Source organism: Capsella rubella, unplaced genomic scaffold, assembly GCF_000375325.1.
Source record: "Capsella rubella cultivar Monte Gargano unplaced genomic scaffold, Caprub1_0 scaffold_4, whole genome shotgun sequence".
Classification (NCBI taxonomy): domain Eukaryota; kingdom Viridiplantae; phylum Streptophyta; class Magnoliopsida; order Brassicales; family Brassicaceae; genus Capsella; species Capsella rubella.
In genome coordinates, this window is record NW_006238920.1 from 13286154 (window position 1) to 13302323 (window position 16170).

Below are 16170 nucleotides of genomic sequence, written 5' to 3' on the forward strand. Positions count from 1 at the left end.
TCAATTTCTCTAAGAAAACTTCCTTAAACAAAAATGTAAATTAATTAGGAAAAGGTAAATTTACTAAATTCAAAAGACCAAAAATGTATAACAAATAAATATTATCCTTTTCTTGCGTATATTTGTTATTTACTTTTTACTTATTATTTACCTACTCTAGCTGGTTTCTTTACTAACAAGTTAAAGATGCTAATTAATTTCCCAAAGATTTAAGAGTTAAAGCCTTTTTTTATTTTCCTTACGCCTCTAGAATTTTTGAGTTAAAAAAAAAAAAGTCTAAATAGGCTTTGAAGAAACAAGCCAAGGTAAACAGATATGATCGGTGGTTTAACAATCATTCGAATAATCCTAACTAATTTATTAATTTTAAGATCACGAGTTGTATATTTAAAGCCTTTTTTTTGTGACAAAAAAAAAGCCTTTTTAAAATCTTTTATTTTACATCTTTTATTTATTTATTTTAAAGGTAGGTATTAAAGAAAACCTCTTTTACATCCCCTAATTAATCAAAAGTTAGTGAGACGACATTGATTTTGGTCAGACGCAATTACTCGAACACTTGTAATTGTTAATGCACTGACAAATGCTTGCACGAATAGCTCAGGAGTAGTCGCTTATCTTTTCCAGTCTTTAGCTGGTTTCTTTGCTAACAAGTTAAAATTCCGATTTTCAAAGATTTAAGATTAAAGCCTTTTTATTCTCCGTCTGTATCTAGAATTCGTAAGCCCAAAAAAATTCTTGGCTCCCATATATAAACACTAGATTTAGTAAACAATTGAGGCATTTTCTTTAGGAATACCAAAGAAACCACCAAACTCACGTCTAGCCCTGGGCGTTCGGATTTTCGGATCGGATCGGATCGGATTATTCGGAGTTCGAATTTTTCGGATTGGGATATATTGAATCCGATTTGAATCCGACTGGGTTTCGGATCGGATCGGTTCGGATTTTTTCGGATTCGGATCGGTTTTCAAATTTTATTACGAATCCGAGTTTAAACCGAATCCTATTTCGGATCGGTTTCGGATTCGGATTCTACACTATAAATCCGAAACTTACACTCTAAATTCGAACAATCCGACGTAAAAAAAAGGTTTGAGTGTTGAAGGACAAAAACATAGAGATTATATGTATACTATGTGATGTATTAGACCATGTGTATTCGGGTTAGCAGATAACCGATCGGATTTCGGTTCGGATCGGTTTAAATCCGAAATCCGAATCATGTTCAACATAAAATCCGATCGGTTTTTACATAGTAACCAAAACCGATCCAAATCGGATTTTTCGGATCGGTTCGGATCGGTTTTGTCGGATCCGGATTATATGCCCAGGGCTACTCACGTCGATCACATATTGCCGGATAAATTTCTCTTTTGGAACCACTTGGATAGTTGTCGCTTGGTCTTCCAATCAAGTACTCCCCACGGTTAGTAACAAATGTCAAATTTATTATTCCTACATCACCTTTTCCTAGTACTCCACTTAGTCCAGTTATATATTCGTCTTGGTTCAGTCTCAACTGCGATTAAACTTCATCAGAAACTTAACCTGACCGGATCTTACTCCAACGCAAAATAATAATTAAAATAAAAATAATAATTAGTGAGACGAAACTTATAACACGAAAGTTGGATCCATCCTCGAAGCCACCATACCGTTCAGACAGGACTAGAGCTCCCTTCTCCAAATAGCCAAACTGAATAGACATTATGAATTCTTCGAAAGCAACATATATGTGAGAGATCATGGTGCGTCCCTTGTCATCCCAAACATCGTCACCCATCACCTCTTCTCCACCCCCATCGTCCCAGTAAGTATACTCACATGAATAACTTTTCCCCTCTGATCATCGCTGTATGTATAAGAAATAAGCCACAGGGTACACTTGTTTGAATACTCTATTATCTAAAAATTATTAATAGACCGAAATTGTAAATATATACAGTATTATCCTTGTAAAATATTTAAATGTTAATCTAGCTGGTTTAAAGCCTTCTTTATTAGTTGACAAAAAAAAAAAAAAAGCCTTCTTTATTAAATACGTCTAAAAAAAAATACAGAAGATGGTCTTTGTTCGTCAAGAAATTACAAAAGAAACTCAAAGCTCAGGCTGCATTTGCTCGCACTCTTCTCGAATCGACTGGAAAAGCTGGGTCGAGAGGTAACGTTCCCCGAAGCTCGGGAACACAACCTGAAAACCAAGATTCATCAACTCACATCTCAATATTTTTAATCTACACATGATGAATCTGTTAACTCCATAATAAGCTAAAATGGTTTCACTGGTTCCCTCTTTTGGGCTATAATAATTGAATAATAAGCTTCTCTCTTGTTCTTTGCAATGAGATTAATGCAATGTAAATGTTCATCAGACGTTTAAGCCAAACCAACTACTTAGAAAATTACAAAGGTTAAAATAAGTAGCAAGACTCTAAAAAGACCAAGGTTCATGATTAGATAACTTAAGAACTCTTTTTTTATACCATCCAGTGCTTGGTCACGGACACAGGACTCGGGTGTGGTATTGAGAACTTACAGCTATGAGTTTTCCGGCATTTTCAGGTCTCTTTGCAACCTGGATTGCAGCAGCAGCAGCAGCTCCAGAAGATATACCAACCTGAGAATGTTATAATTTTTCACTAATCGTCACAGATTTCTCATATGCAATCACATTCGTTTTATATTTCTATGAAGACGGTTCACACTGAGAAATAAGTCAAACAGAATAACAAAAATAAACTAACCAATAAGCCTTCCTTGAGGGCTAGTTGCTTCGCAGTTTCAATAGCTTCCTCACTGGAAATCTGCTAAGAAGCAAGGAAACAGGTGAAGTTTGGATCGTACTCTTTTATGCCCAGGCCAGTTTTAGTTGTATGTCAACCGACAAGTGAAAAGGGAAATTAGTGTCTTGCTGAAAGTGAACAAGATGACTGAATAATATTAGAGAACCAAACCAACAGATCTTACCGCTATGTATTCATCTACAATAGCCAAATCCAAATTTTTAGGTACAAATCCAGCTCCAATTCCCTGAATTTTGTGAGGTCCTGCAATTCAAATACTTGTCAAATAAACTCAAGATAACAAGAGTAACATGTCAGAGAAACAAAATCACTGCCTTACCTGGTTTTCCACCAGAAAGTATAGCACTTTCCGTGGGTTCTACACCAATAACCTGGTACACGTAGACATCAGCAAACTAAATATAACTTTTACTATTTAATTGAACAAACCTATCTCTAGTTACAGACTTTATAACATCTACATATATATTCCAGTTGAGATGCTACAATCCCCCTTGCTATATACCTTCAATTCAGGCTTTCTTTCTTTGATGAAACGACCAACACCACTGATAGTTCCACCAGTTCCAATCCCCGCAACCAATATATCGATTTTGCCTCTTGTATCTTCCCAGATCTCAGGACCAGTCGTCTCATAGTGAATCTGCATATTCTTTATATTAATACAGTAGCAGATACTTGCAACATAAATAAATGGAACCAGAGAGTTTCCATAGCTGTCATGATGATTCAATCCTATATACCATAGACAACAAACAGTAATCTTGATAAATAGTAAAAAGAAATGCACAAGAGTTTCTATATTTTCCCTAACAAACCCTTTCATATTCTCCTCTTATGGTTCAAAGGGATGGATAGCAGTAGCTCATGATTCATGTCACATGTGGAATATTATGAAAAAATAAGTAATTACAGACCTTGGGGTTGGCAGGGTTGTCAAACTGTTGGAGAATGTAGGAGTTAGGAGTGTTCTTCAAGATTTCTTCAGCCTTCTGAATTGCTCCAGTCATGCCTTTTGCAGGTTCAGTTAAAACAAGCTCAGCTCCAAATGCTCTCAAAAGAACCCGCCTTTCCAAACTCATGGACGCGGGCATCGTCAAGATAAGTTTATAGCCTTTTGAAGCAGCAATGAATGCAAGGCCAATCCCTGTGTTTCCACTCGTCGATTCAATAAGAACACTCTAAAAATAAGCAGCAAAAAAAGAAAATCAGAGGTCGTGACACTGAATGTAGAATAATTCACCAATGCTTTCTCAATTCATTCTTTAAGTCTTAACAACAACATGAAAGGGAAAATCCATCATCAAATACCTTTCCAGGTGTTATAAGTCCCTTTTCTTCAGCATCAGTGATCATACTATACCCAATCCTGAAATCACCATTCACCATAGCAACAGTAGATCAGCATAGATATGTGAAGATGGCTAACCCAAAAACAAATCGGTAACACAATACCTATCCTTGACACTGCAACATGGTTCCATAATCTCAAGCTTAGCAGCAACACTTGCAACACAACCCTTGACTATATTGTTCAAGTACACCATTGGAGTTTTCCCAATAAGCTGAATCAATTTTGAGAAAATCAGATTAGACAACGAAAGCAAAAGTCAAACATAGATAAAAAGAAAATTCACAAGCCTAATGCTCAGATGTAACTCAATTTAGCTTCCTTCTATCTCTATACAGATGAAATCGAAACACAACTCACAAAGAAACCCCCCAATCTAACCTGAGCAGCATTCTCGGCGATATTGAGCCCTTCAACGCCAGCTTCGGGCTTGACGGACACAGCCTTGCACACAACATCGCAACACCTCCGGCTCTGTCTCTTGAGCGTGGAAGCAGCTGAGGAAACATCGAAAGTAGCCGCCTTTCTAGAGGATAAGGAGACAGAAGAGAGCCCATGCGAATATTTGAAAGGTCGAGAAGTCAACGGATTAAGGAGAAAAGCCGAGGAAGATGTCGCCGCCATAACTTGATCTTCTGCTTCAATGTATCTTCCTCACTTTCCGAATATTATACAGTGGAACACAGAGGAGAAGAAGAGAGAGACAAGAGATGCAGTCTAAACTTGAAGACACTGATTGGATCGCACTGTAGCTTCCAAACGACGTCGCTATAGGATGTATAATCAAAAAATTTAATAGATTTGGCATCTTTTTACAGGATTTTATCTTTTTTCTTTGAATGGTAAAAACAGAGCATCTGGAGAAAAGCAGAGACTATAAAAAAAAATTGAGATAAAAATTAGAAAAGGTTTGTTTTTTTTTGTTTGACAATCTCACCTACCTACTAATCTGATAAGGAGGTGAATATAGAGCACATGTTCATCTTCATCATGCTACCCTACCAAACTCTCAAAGGTCAAGTAAAATCTTTCAGGATCTCTTTTGTTTTGTTCTTTGCCTTCTTTTAATTTCTGTGTAGCTGTTAAAGTTATTACAAACTTTTCGAAACAGAGAAAAGTATCAATTTTTAGTGTAGAAAAGGTACTGAAAGAGACGATTCTTGTTTGTCGTTATCTCTGTGTTTCTGTGATTCTATCCATTCGATCCTCAATCTAGAAAACCTCGAACCCAGATTGGATTTTGGGATTTTGGCAAAGCTCTGGATTTTGGTCAGTCTTAGACGAGTTTTTGTGCGTTTGTTTTCTAGTCTGATTCGAATTTGGCTATTTCTTCTTCCATAGTTTTTGAGTTTGTGTTGGTTTGACTCTTCCATTTCTGGATTACGAAGATGAATGAATTCGTATTTTTCTGCCAGTAAAAACTGTGATTGCTATTATGATAATAGTTACTATTATCTATTGCTCTGTTTGCCTTTGACTTTGCAAATTGTCTGTTTAATTAGTTTTCGATGATAATAAATGGGATATTCATAGTTGTTGTCACTTTTCTCTAATTGCAGATTAGAATTTGTGGTTGGATCATCTGTTAAGCTCTGATCACTCTTCTTAGAACATCGTTTGTATTGAGGTTTACTATTCAGGAGGTTCCTGTATCATTGGGACAAAGATGTCTGCAGAGGAGAAGAACCTTATAGAGATCTTGGAGGAAGGTCACAAAGTTGATGTTGTTAAGTACATTGACTATGTCAGTGCCCCTCAAGCTGGTGCTATATCGACATTCTCAGGCACTACAAGAGACATGTTCGAGGGCAAGACAGTGTTGGAGCTAAGGTATGAAGCATATGTGCCGATGGCCACACGATGCCTCAGCACGATCTGTACAACCGCTAGATCAACTTGGGACATTCATAAGATTGCAGTTGCTCATCGTCTGGGACCAGTTCCTGTTGGAGAAACCAGTGTGTTCATCGCTGTCTCATCTGTTCACCGTGCGGATGGTTTGGATGCTTGCAAGTTCTTAATTGATGAGCTGAAGGCATCAGTTCCCATTTGGAAGAAAGAGGTTTACACTAATGGAGAGATTTGGAAGGAGAATTCTGAGTTTATGGAGAAAAGATTGGAGCTCGCAGAGAAAAGAGACAGCTTAGTGAAGAAACCTGTAACTGAAGAACATAGAAGAGGTTGCTGTGGAAGTAAAGTTAGAGTAGAAGAAGATGAAGACCATAAAGATATTACAGGAGATAACAAATATTCTTCTTGATTACTTGTAGCAAAAGAGCAATGTTTCGTTTTTACTCTTAATAAACAAAATGTCTTAAAGCACATCGTTGAATCTAAAGACTTCAATTTCAAATTGAGTTGCTAAGGTCTCACAGCTTTAAAACTTCAGATCTCTCCCAAGTAGATATTTAGAGTTGCTAAGGTCTCACAGCTTTTAAACTTCAGATCTCTCCCAAGTAGATATTTTTATCACTACTGCAAGACCCAATGATAGGCTCAGTCGGGTGGAAAACGCACTCATTGACAGAGCCAGTATGGCCGGGGAGCTTGTACAGAATGCGCCGACTTGTTGTGTCCCATATATGAACCATACGGTCTGCACTACCAGCAGTAACTTTGGTACCATCAGGTGACCATGAACATTTGAGTAGGTTCTTCTCAAAGTTGTGATGATGCCCGTCAAAGATCTTTACGCATCGGTTTTGTGGAGCATAAGGACGCATGTCCCACACGCAGAGCTTGTTGTCCATTCCATTGGTGAGAAGGTAGGAACCGTCTGGACTTAAGCTCATACCAGTGATTGTATCTTCATGGCCCTCAAGTGTCATTGTGGCTTCGCCTTTACGCAAGTCCCAAACTTTAACATCATTGTCTACACCACCAGTGAAAATCTTATCAGCTGCATCAGAGAAACTGACGGCTGTGATTTGGTATTTATCAGGAAATGTTTGTATGGCTCCTCTTTGACGCATGTCCCAAAGCTTAGCAGTTCCATCATCAGATCCACTGATGATAAGCGGTGGTCCTCTACGTGTAGGACAGCAAGAATTCACAAACGACGAATGTTCAGCCATCTTCTTGATTTGCTTCCCAGTCTCAACATCCCATGCTCTTACAGTTTTATCTGGACTGGCTGATACAATCTGGGAGCCATCACTGGTCCAATGAAGGTCAAGGATTGCATTCTTGTGACCTTTCAAAACCATGAAGTTTTTGCAGTCCCCGTGAACTCTCCAGAGGAAGATTTCTCTGTCATGGGACCCTGATGCAATTAGAGTTCCAGCTGGATTGAACTTCATGGTATACACAGCACTCGGATGTCCACTTAGTAACATGATAGGTGCTTCCAAGCTCGATGTCCGGTTCTTGCCATTGGGACCAGGTCCTTGAGGAGCATTGTGTGGGACAGTAGACCATTCCATCGACCTAGGACCTGACAAAGCGTTTTCATTCTCTCTTGGCATGATTTCCATCTTAGCCTCCTTTTAACTGTAAACCAAGTTGAACCTGAATGCCATGAGAAAAAAGGATAAGATTATATCAGAATGCTACATTACAAATGTTGGATCCAAATATCAAAATACTAAACACCAAGAAGAATAAGAAAACCTGCACATCTCAACTAAAAGCCTACAAAAGCAACATGAGCCTAACTGTCTCATTACTAGAGTACTAGATGCCAATTACCTTTCGTTTCCATTGTGTTTGAGATACTTACGCTTGAGAATAAACGAATATCATAAAACAATCAAAACCTCTCTAAAGCTTGAGGTCTTACACCAGATACTAAAAAGGAATTCACGCCAGGTTTCACAGATCAATTTTGATACCTGTAGCTCTATTACATCAAATAGAATCCGAGAAAACAGCTACAAATCTAGAAGCTAAGAGCCCGATTCGTCAACCTCGAAACAAAAATTCCTAACCCAGCTCCAATTACGTATAAGACAGTGACGAGTTGACGAAAAAAAAGGTTAATAGATACCAAAATTTTTCAGCAGACGACTTCACAGAACGAAATCGCTTACTAGAGAAACCCTAACATCGCTCGTTACAGAGAAAAAAAATAACGTACCGAAGTCGACGGAAGGGGAAAGAGGCACGAATCGCTCGATGTCGTTTGCAAAGTTACCGGAACCCTAAACCCAGAGAAAAAAACAAAAGCTCGCGAGAAAGAGGACGAGAGAGATTCAGATTTCTATTCCTCTCTTTCGATCGTGTTTATTTATTTGCAAATTACTGATAAAACCTTTGTATTTTCTAAGTAATGTCAGAATGAACCCGATACTATTCTTTTTATCAAAACAACCCATCACCTTTCATCTTTGAGCCAGACAAAGTGGGTAACGAACCTTCAACAGAGTTTTATGTATAGCCAAACATTTAGGTACAAGATTATGATAAAGTTGACAATTACCACAATAATGTGAAGAACATTAAAACCATGTCCTGATCAGACGTTCTCTTGTTTAAACACTGTATTAGGGATTGGACTGAGACTCAAACACAGATACCAATTCATGTCGGAAACAAACGAGCCAAACTCGTGAAGTAAAGAACTTGGAAGACAAAGATGAACAACGGGTTTAGTTGGGGCATATCGAGCCGGTGAGGATTAGACCTTAGATGGAACCTTGTTATCGGTCTCAACCTGTTTTTGGCCTTCAAACTTGTCAATGGCCACCTGAAGTTCGTCCGTGCCACCAACAGCCCTCATTGTGTAGAAGTATACCCCAAAAACAAAAGCCGTTAATCCACCCGCTACAACCACGTTCTTGCTTTTTGGACCAAGGTGACTAAAACCTGGAAATCCTGCCATTGTTAAAGTCTTTAACCTGCAAGATTCAAGAAAGTGTAAAATTGTCACATGTTACAGAGAAACCCAAGTATGATGAGTAACAATGTTCAATCTTCACAATCACAGTTTCATAAATAGTAGGATGAGTAACAAAAGAGAAGCATGCAAATAACAACTTCTAGTTACTCCTTTTAACAATGTAGAAGTGAGACTCCAGAAGCCCTAAGGCATCGCAGATCATTGACATATTGTTCATATGATGAAAACAGAAAAATTTAAATCGATTGAATATAAAGACCCTCCCAATTGTTAATGCTCATCCGAAGAACTACAAAGCCAAGACATAGTGACACTGCTAAGCACAACAAAATCAAAGATGATCATGGTGTGAACAACTGAAGATTGCAAAACACTATGGCAAAATAGGAGCAGATCAATAGTCAACGCAAATCAGATGCTTTTTTAGCTTCAATCAATAATTACCATCAATCATCAGCCACAGTCAAAATTAAAGCAGAAAAAACAGGCATTATAAGCTCTAATTCTACATCTACACATCCAAAGCTAGCATCTTTTGATCCCAACCGATGCAAGTTCTCAGATCAAAATGCCAAAAATGAAACCAGAGCAGAATATATCAATGAAAATTTGGTTCTTTTGAACAAATTATTCCAAGGATCACAAAATTGAAATGGAATCGAAGGGAACCTGGTGCTTTACGTTTCGCTGATTACTCGAAAATCCGGTAGATACAGAAAGCTGAATATTTTTCTTTCCTTCTACAGAGAAATGTGCCCAATGCGACAGAAGCCTAAAGGTTTCGTATTTAGGTGACAACTGGTTCGGTGACGCTCGGTGTCGTGGCCACTTGCCTATCTATCAAAACCCTAAACCCAAGTAGTGAAAGAGGGATCGATGCAGAAAACAAGCCGTCCCCTGTTCGAACCTAACTGTAACACAATAGAAGAAGAGGTTTATTGCTTTGTTTTGTGAAAAATATCTGATAAGATCCTTGTAATTTTGGAATAATTTTAAACTGAACCACCATATTGTTTTAAAAATCAAAATAGCCCACAGCTATGCATGTTTCAATGTTATGACCTCAATCACACTATCAAAATACAAATTCTTTGATCTTTTTCATTTAAAATGTAACGGTTAATCGCCAATTTGATCGGAATTTCGATGAATTTATGAAAATCTAATTAATATTTTTTAGAATTTAATATTTTTTACGTGCCTTTCAATCCACGTAAACTTTATGATATTTTAAAAAATACCGCGAAAATAAGTAGAACCGAACAAAACAATATCAATGACAATAACTACATTTATTTGTGGTTTGATTTTACCCAACATTAACATTCAAAGATAATGTTATTAACTTGTTAACAATATGTTTTTTTTTAATGACTTGTTAATAAAACAAGGAATTTGTAGAAGCAAGAAAGTCAACGAAAAAATGGTGATTGTATAAACATATCAGTAGGAGTCAATGGAAAAATCAAGGAATTTTTAACAGCATACTATAATTTTAACAGTGTAAAATCATAAAAACTTGAAAGAAAAAAAGAGAATCAAACTTTGAACAGTGGCATACTTTGCTTACACACGGGTCAAGTGAAGACCCAAGAAAACCCATTAATAGATCCGTACATATATAACGCACACACGCACATGACTCTCTCTCAGATCTGTTTTGACCCCAAAACCAAAGTATATCAAACTTTTTTCCCTTTTCATTCATTCGTATTCACTCACCCCAAATTAAAAACAAGATTTTCCATTTCCCTCTTCCTCGATCCACACCAACCCAAAAGCTTTCATCTTTACCGGTCATGGACGGTGGTTCGGGTCAACCGGCGGCTGATACAGAGATGACGGATGCTCCTGGTGGTGTTTCTGCCGCGCCTCCTTCTCAGCCACCGCCTCAGATGCCTGGGATTGAGAATATTCCGGCGACTCTTAGCCATGGTGGTAGGTTTATCCAGTACAACATATTTGGAAACATCTTCGAGGTCACCGCTAAGTATAAGCCTCCGATCATGCCCATTGGCAAGGGTGCTTATGGCATCGTTTGGTAATTTTCTCCGATTCTTTGTTTCAAATTTCTTGATTTTGGCTTTTAATTGGATAAAAGATATGATTTTGATGATTGGGTTTGGTAAAGTTGCGTTCTTTTGATCCGAAATTTGTAAAATTGATTGATGGGTGTATCGTTTTGAGCTTTAGTATGATGGGGTTTGGTATTTAATACGGTTTTCTTCAATGAAAGATTTATCCTTTTAATGTGTCTCTGTGTTTTATTTGATTTTGCAGTTCGGCTATGAACTCTGAAACGAACGAGAGCGTTGCAATTAAGAAAATCGCTAACGCTTTCGACAATAAGATTGATGCAAAGAGGACTCTCCGCGAGATCAAGCTGCTTCGTCATATGGATCACGAAAATGTGAGTTTGTATTATAAAAAAAGTCATTGTGTTCCTTCTTTTTTAACTTAGAATCTCGTATGTTTATAGCCTTATGTAGAGCGTAATAGGATTGGAGATTTAAATACACTTGAAAAATGGTAACCACTAGTTAGATACACTTAAACGTTTAGGTGAATAACAGATGGATTTTGCACAAATTCTATTACTCTTTGATTCATATTGTATATGTTACTTAGGTTTTGTGCATGAATGTGTTTGTAGCTGGTGGTTGCTCACAATATTTAGATTTAAGGGACTATACAAGAATGTTGACAGTATTGTGCGTGCATTTTCTTCGATTTGATACAGATGGTTTAATGCTTATTTGGTAGTATAATGTTTTCCATCTGCGTAAAGATCCTAATTTCTAGGAATCGAATAGCATAATATATATGTATTTCTATGTTGGCGTATTACAACGTTTAAACTGTAAACCATTTCCGATTAATAAAACAGTTACCTGTTTTTCTTAAATCAGATTGTTGCAATCAGAGACATAATCCCCCCACCTTTAAGGAATGTGTTCAACGATGTTTACATCGCGTATGAGCTAATGGACACTGATCTCCATCAAATCATACGGTCCAATCAAGCATTATCTGAAGAACATTGCCAGGTTTTGAGTTTTGAGATTGTTTATTAACCTATAACTTGACTTGATAACGTGGACTACTCAACTCTATTTCCCTTTTTTCTTTGTGCAGTATTTTCTTTACCAGATCCTCCGTGGATTGAAATACATCCATTCCGCAAATGTTCTTCACAGGGATTTGAAACCAAGTAATCTCCTCCTGAACGCAAACTGCGACCTAAAAATCTGCGATTTTGGACTAGCTCGAGTCACTTCCGAGAGTGATTTCATGACTGAATATGTTGTCACAAGATGGTACCGTGCACCAGAGCTTCTCTTAAACTCTTCTGATTATACTGCAGCTATCGATGTTTGGTCTGTAGGCTGTATTTTCATGGAGTTAATGGACCGTAAACCACTCTTCCCTGGACGAGATCATGTCCATCAGCTTCGCTTGCTCATGGAGGTAAGTGGTAACCCTTCTTTGATAAAAAAAATAAGTCTCAAAATTGTACACGTAAGAAACATATTGAGACAATATTTTTTCTTTTGCAGCTCATAGGAACTCCATCAGAAGAAGAGCTTGAGTTCTTGAACGAAAACGCAAAGCGATACATCAGACAGCTTCCACCTTATCCTCGCCAATCCATCACCGATAAGTTCCCGACAGTGCATCCTTTAGCTATAGACCTTATCGAGAAGATGTTAACATTTGATCCTCGACGGAGAATCACAGGTCAGTCCCGTACCTCTATACCATTTTAAATCTGCAAAATAACTGGAATTTCTTGTATGGATATTCCAAAAGCCCCGAGAGGGATTCAATCTAGTGAAGAAATAATAAAGAGTTCTTGATTATTTAAGAGTTAGTAGTCATCACCTCTTCTTGATTCTTGATTCAGTTCTAGACGCACTGGCTCATCCATACCTGAACTCGTTGCACGACATAAGCGATGAACCAGAGTGTACGGTACCTTTCAACTTTGATTTTGAAAACCATGCACTCTCAGAGGAGCAGATGAAGGAACTTATCTACCGTGAGGCGCTTGCTTTCAATCCAGAATATCATCAATAGTTTGAAGAACAACATTTGGGAGATGAAGATGAGACATGGGTTTGGTTTTATTTGGATTGGACAACATTCTTGAAAGGCGGAAAGATCATTGTTTGTCTTTTGTGTATACTTGTGGGAGATGTTTGAATGGGATGGGGCTCAAACTTTTTATTTTCAGTCTTTTGGATAATTTCTTCTTTTTTCCTTTCCGTATTTGTAATTTGCCCTCATTTTGTTGTTGCAGCTATTAAGACTTAAATTGTCTCAGAAATAGTTTTCATGTGCCATGATAGCCCACCTTTGGTCTCTACATGTTTGCCAATATTGTCAACTTTCTTGTTCTATAAAACATATGGAAATGCGTACATTGTTTCAACTTTGAATCAAGCGTAACAAATTGTATCCGAAAAAAGATGGCTAAGAACTAAAACTATTGCAGGAAGACGAGGATAGTACAAATCAGCTACCCCAATACAAATTGAGTATTTGCTGAACACAAATCTCAAGTCTTTGCAATGTGTCAATTCTTAAGACTGCCAAAGAATTTCGATAGCGGTATAGGACCATCAGCCTCATCTTTACTTTGGCTTGAATGTCTGCTTCTAGATTTGTGTTTCCTCTCCCTTTTTGATCTTTTGGAACTTGACCTTGATTTCCTAGATTCCTCTTCGTCACTACTTGATGATTCAGAGGATGAGCTTGAGTCAGATGATTGCCTTCTCGAATGCTGTATATTGTAAACACAGAATGCCTGTTAACAGAAGCTATGATACATGCCAACAACATTATAGGAGATGTTCAGACTAAGCTAGAAGCAATTGTTGTAAGCACCTTTCTCTTTTTACTTCTCTTTCTCTTTGAATCTCTTTCCTTTTTATCTGTGGGATCTCTCTCCTTCTTATCTGTAAAATCATAGAGCATATCAGAGAAGATAGACGCAAATTGAGATCGTCTGACACAGAGAAGCAAGACTCAAATTGCAGATTGTATGACATTCCATCAGATTAAGTTTATTATATATTTGTATGACAACCTACCCTTCCTGGATTTATCGCTAGAATAGTTCCTTCCCTTAGACAGCTTCAGTGCCCTTTCAGCATCCAGCTGAGCTCTATATTCACGCATCAGTTTATCAGTATCTGCTTCAAGTTCCCCCTTTTTCAATTCTTCATCCTAAAAGGCGGCCACATAAAGTATATAGAGTGAGAATCATTTCTTCTCTGTCATACACACAAAGTAAACCGTCGAAGATAAGAAGAAGGCTATGCGGCAGATATCTAATGTTATGTTAAATCAGCTTTACTATACTTGCAAATATGCAATCAAAAGGATCTACTTTCTAAGTGATGATCTATTGAAGAAACTGGTTGTGGTGAAAGTTTTAAATAAAAGACAGTATTGCTCCTAAGCAATATAGCATCAATGACTTAATCCTACATGACAATACCAAGTTTCTGGATAGCTATGAAAAAAAACATGAATTTATCGGGTCAGCAGCTATACCTTTTGCTTCTTCTTATATTCTTCCCAAGTAATAGTCTGAGTAGTCTTGAGACTGGCCAAACGAGCAGCATGCCACTCTGGTGTATGAAATGAACCATCCATCTGCGAGTCGCCTCATCAGAAATGTTTTGGTAACAAGAAATAAGCATAAACAGATAGATCTAGCCAGATTAATAAAATAACTTCAACACCATAGAGAGGAACAATTTATCCCAAATCACAGCCACAATTGCTGTGTCTGAAATTGGTCAACCAGATAAGCCTGCTTGGTAAAAAAAAAAGGGAGAATCTTGCTACGTCTTTCTAACTTATACTCAATGCTTCATTTGCAACACCAAACAGAGATTGATAACTCATTAACACTAACAAAAAAAATCGTAAATTTGAAGGAAAGAAATCGAATTTGAAAAAGGTATCATCATTGTAGTATGAAAGGGTACAAACCATGCCGTCTTCGATCTCATCGGGGCCGGCGGAGCTGGAGCCAACCTTGGATCTCTGCATAGCCTTGTAAGCTTGGTTCTTCCCCATCGCCGAGAGTAGAAAAATTCGAGGAGATGAAGAAGAATCGAAATGGGGAAACACTCTAAAGGTTGTTGATTTAGGAAAAGCTTTTTGAGGGTTTGGTTTTAACGGTCTGTGAAAAAAGAGGAGAGCTTTCTGGGATCAATTGAGAAAAAGAAAGCCAGAGAGGGACATTTGAGGCCAAACTCGATTTCCTTATAATCTACGAAACGTTTTCCAAACGTGATTTCTAGCGTTTTGTTGTGCTGATTGATTCAGCCACGTTTTCTTCAGCAACCAGAGAAGGATGGTAGATACGTATTATATGATCATGACATAATATGCAAAACATGACATTAAACCAAATGATATAACGATTGTTTTTTATATATCTATAGTCACCATTATCTAGAGATTAAATTAGTTTTCTTCGAAAATAGATTAAAAAAAAAACCAAGACAATGCAGTCTCTACTAAATGATGAGATGGTAGATTCACTCTAATTGTAATCTCATAGAATACTTTTTGTCATGCAGTGAAGTGATTATAAAAAAAAAGCTATGAAGAATGCTGAAGCTTAGACAACATATAGTAAAGTAAAAGAGGTTATATTTATATGTATACCTCGATCTTAATCCTCGTGAAGTTAGACGGAAATGAAATGGTGATGATGGATCAATGATCTAATGATAGCAATGGTATGTGTTATGTATGGGTAGGACTTTTTACGTGATGATGAAGGCTTGGTTAAGTGGATTGGTGCTCGTTCCATTTCCACATTGAAGCTAAGGATCACTGTGATCACATTTTTAAAGGATCTTTGGAAGATGGCAATAAAGAGGGGTGATAGGATAGTCAAAGAATCCATTTCCAAAAGGAGTGTGTACTAAGGTTGTGTTGCATTGTGATGGATTGGTTTAAAAATGTATGTTATGGGGCTGATAAGTCTGTGTTGTATTAAATTCCGGAGTAAAGAAAACTGAAAAGTCGGTGTTGATTGGAATATCGGAAAACAAAAAGAACAAAAACCTCATACTGTTTCGAAAAGAAGACGGCCCATATAGTTTATTAATGGGCCTAAGCCTCGTTAATTCTTGTACTCGTCTTTTTTT

At 37.5% G+C, this 16170-nt stretch overlaps 6 protein-coding genes across 10 annotated transcripts; 2 read left to right on the forward strand and 4 right to left on the reverse strand.

The window, feature by feature from the left end:
- Positions 1-1950: 1950 nt before the first annotated feature.
- On the reverse strand, positions 1951-4885 carry LOC17887891 (cysteine synthase, chloroplastic/chromoplastic). The gene is made up of 10 exons (XM_006295895.2): positions 4540-4885; positions 4263-4372; positions 4119-4176; positions 3725-3988; positions 3313-3450; positions 3127-3178; positions 2971-3050; positions 2748-2807; positions 2540-2620; positions 1951-2194 (listed from the first exon to the last, which is right to left on the reverse strand). The coding sequence occupies exons 1-10, from the start codon at positions 4780-4782 to the stop codon at positions 2102-2104; spliced, it is 1179 nt and encodes a 392-aa protein (XP_006295957.1). The 5' UTR covers positions 4783-4885; the 3' UTR covers positions 1951-2101.
- An 88-nt stretch (positions 4886-4973) lies between these two features.
- LOC17887774 (molybdopterin synthase catalytic subunit) lies at positions 4974-6511 on the forward strand. Of its 3 annotated transcripts, none has more exons than XM_006296068.2 (2): positions 4974-5173; positions 5718-6511. In XM_006296068.2, exon 2 carries the CDS (start codon positions 5825-5827, stop codon positions 6416-6418), a length of 594 nt encoding a protein of 197 aa, XP_006296130.1. In that variant the 5' UTR covers positions 4974-5173; positions 5718-5824; the 3' UTR covers positions 6419-6511. The 3 variants fall into 3 exon arrangements, with proteins under 3 accessions (XP_006296130.1, XP_023640014.1, XP_023640016.1); XM_023784246.1 differs by lacking the exon at positions 4974-5173 and adding an exon at positions 5188-5299; XM_023784248.1 differs by lacking the exon at positions 4974-5173 and adding an exon at positions 5312-5427.
- On the reverse strand, positions 6400-8408 carry LOC17888275 (U5 small nuclear ribonucleoprotein 40 kDa protein). Its single transcript, XM_006295406.2, has 2 exons — positions 8234-8408; positions 6400-7665 (listed from the first exon to the last, which is right to left on the reverse strand). Exon 2 carries the CDS (start codon positions 7629-7631, stop codon positions 6600-6602), a length of 1032 nt encoding a protein of 343 aa, XP_006295468.1. The 5' UTR covers positions 7632-7665; positions 8234-8408; the 3' UTR covers positions 6400-6599.
- A 132-nt stretch (positions 8409-8540) lies between these two features.
- On the reverse strand, positions 8541-9897 carry LOC17888299. 2 transcript variants are annotated; one of them, XM_006295314.2, is made up of 2 exons: positions 9677-9897; positions 8541-8993 (listed from the first exon to the last, which is right to left on the reverse strand). In XM_006295314.2, exon 2 carries the CDS (start codon positions 8975-8977, stop codon positions 8774-8776), a length of 204 nt encoding a protein of 67 aa, XP_006295376.1. In that variant the 5' UTR covers positions 8978-8993; positions 9677-9897; the 3' UTR covers positions 8541-8773. The 2 variants fall into 2 exon arrangements, with proteins under 2 accessions (XP_006295376.1, XP_006295375.1); XM_006295313.2 differs by having other exon boundaries at positions 9665-9897.
- A 742-nt stretch (positions 9898-10639) lies between these two features.
- On the forward strand, positions 10640-13361 carry LOC17887992 (mitogen-activated protein kinase 6). The gene is made up of 6 exons (XM_006294287.2): positions 10640-11036; positions 11276-11405; positions 11905-12042; positions 12131-12463; positions 12553-12733; positions 12900-13361. The coding sequence occupies exons 1-6, from the start codon at positions 10795-10797 to the stop codon at positions 13070-13072; spliced, it is 1197 nt and encodes a 398-aa protein (XP_006294349.1). The 5' UTR covers positions 10640-10794; the 3' UTR covers positions 13073-13361.
- A 41-nt stretch (positions 13362-13402) lies between these two features.
- LOC17890062 (protein pxr-1) lies at positions 13403-15812 on the reverse strand. 2 transcript variants are annotated; one of them, XM_023783853.1, is made up of 5 exons: positions 15683-15812; positions 14555-14656; positions 14089-14224; positions 13883-13953; positions 13403-13778 (listed from the first exon to the last, which is right to left on the reverse strand). In XM_023783853.1, the coding sequence occupies exons 2-5, from the start codon at positions 14654-14656 to the stop codon at positions 13572-13574; spliced, it is 516 nt and encodes a 171-aa protein (XP_023639621.1). In that variant the 5' UTR covers positions 15683-15812; the 3' UTR covers positions 13403-13571. The 2 variants fall into 2 exon arrangements, with proteins under 2 accessions (XP_023639621.1, XP_023639620.1); XM_023783852.1 differs by lacking the exon at positions 15683-15812 and adding an exon at positions 14999-15222.
- Between the last annotated feature and the right edge of the window lie 358 nt (positions 15813-16170).

Coding starts and splice junctions, on each gene's coding strand:
- LOC17888299 (XM_006295314.2), bottom strand. CDS start 8,977: ATGGCAGGATTTCCAGGTTTTAGTCACCTTGGTCCAAAAAGCAAGAAC.
- LOC17887774 (XM_006296068.2), top strand. CDS start 5,825: ATGTCTGCAGAGGAGAAGAACCTTATAGAGATCTTGGAGGAAGGTCAC.
- LOC17888275 (XM_006295406.2), bottom strand. CDS start 7,631: ATGGAAATCATGCCAAGAGAGAATGAAAACGCTTTGTCAGGTCCTAGG.
- LOC17890062 (XM_023783852.1), bottom strand. CDS start 15,085: ATGGGGAAGAACCAAGCTTACAAGGCTATGCAGAGATCCAAGGTTGGC. Junction 14,657..14,998: donor ATGAGATCGAAGACGGCATG/GTTTGTACCCTT, acceptor GGCGACTCGCAG/ATGGATGGTTCATTTCATAC. Junction 13,954..14,088: donor TAGCGATAAATCCAGGAAGG/GTAGGTTGTCAT, acceptor ATGATTTTACAG/ATAAGAAGGAGAGAGATCCC.
- LOC17887992 (XM_006294287.2), top strand. CDS start 10,795: ATGGACGGTGGTTCGGGTCAACCGGCGGCTGATACAGAGATGACGGAT. Junction 11,406..11,904: donor GTCATATGGATCACGAAAAT/GTGAGTTTGTAT, acceptor TTCTTAAATCAG/ATTGTTGCAATCAGAGACAT. Junction 12,734..12,899: donor TCCTCGACGGAGAATCACAG/GTCAGTCCCGTA, acceptor TTCTTGATTCAG/TTCTAGACGCACTGGCTCAT.
- LOC17887891 (XM_006295895.2), bottom strand. CDS start 4,782: ATGGCGGCGACATCTTCCTCGGCTTTTCTCCTTAATCCGTTGACTTCT. Junction 3,451..3,724: donor ACAACCCTGCCAACCCCAAG/GTCTGTAATTAC, acceptor AAGAATATGCAG/ATTCACTATGAGACGACTGG. Junction 2,621..2,747: donor CCCTCAAGGAAGGCTTATTG/GTTAGTTTATTT, acceptor TAACATTCTCAG/GTTGGTATATCTTCTGGAGC.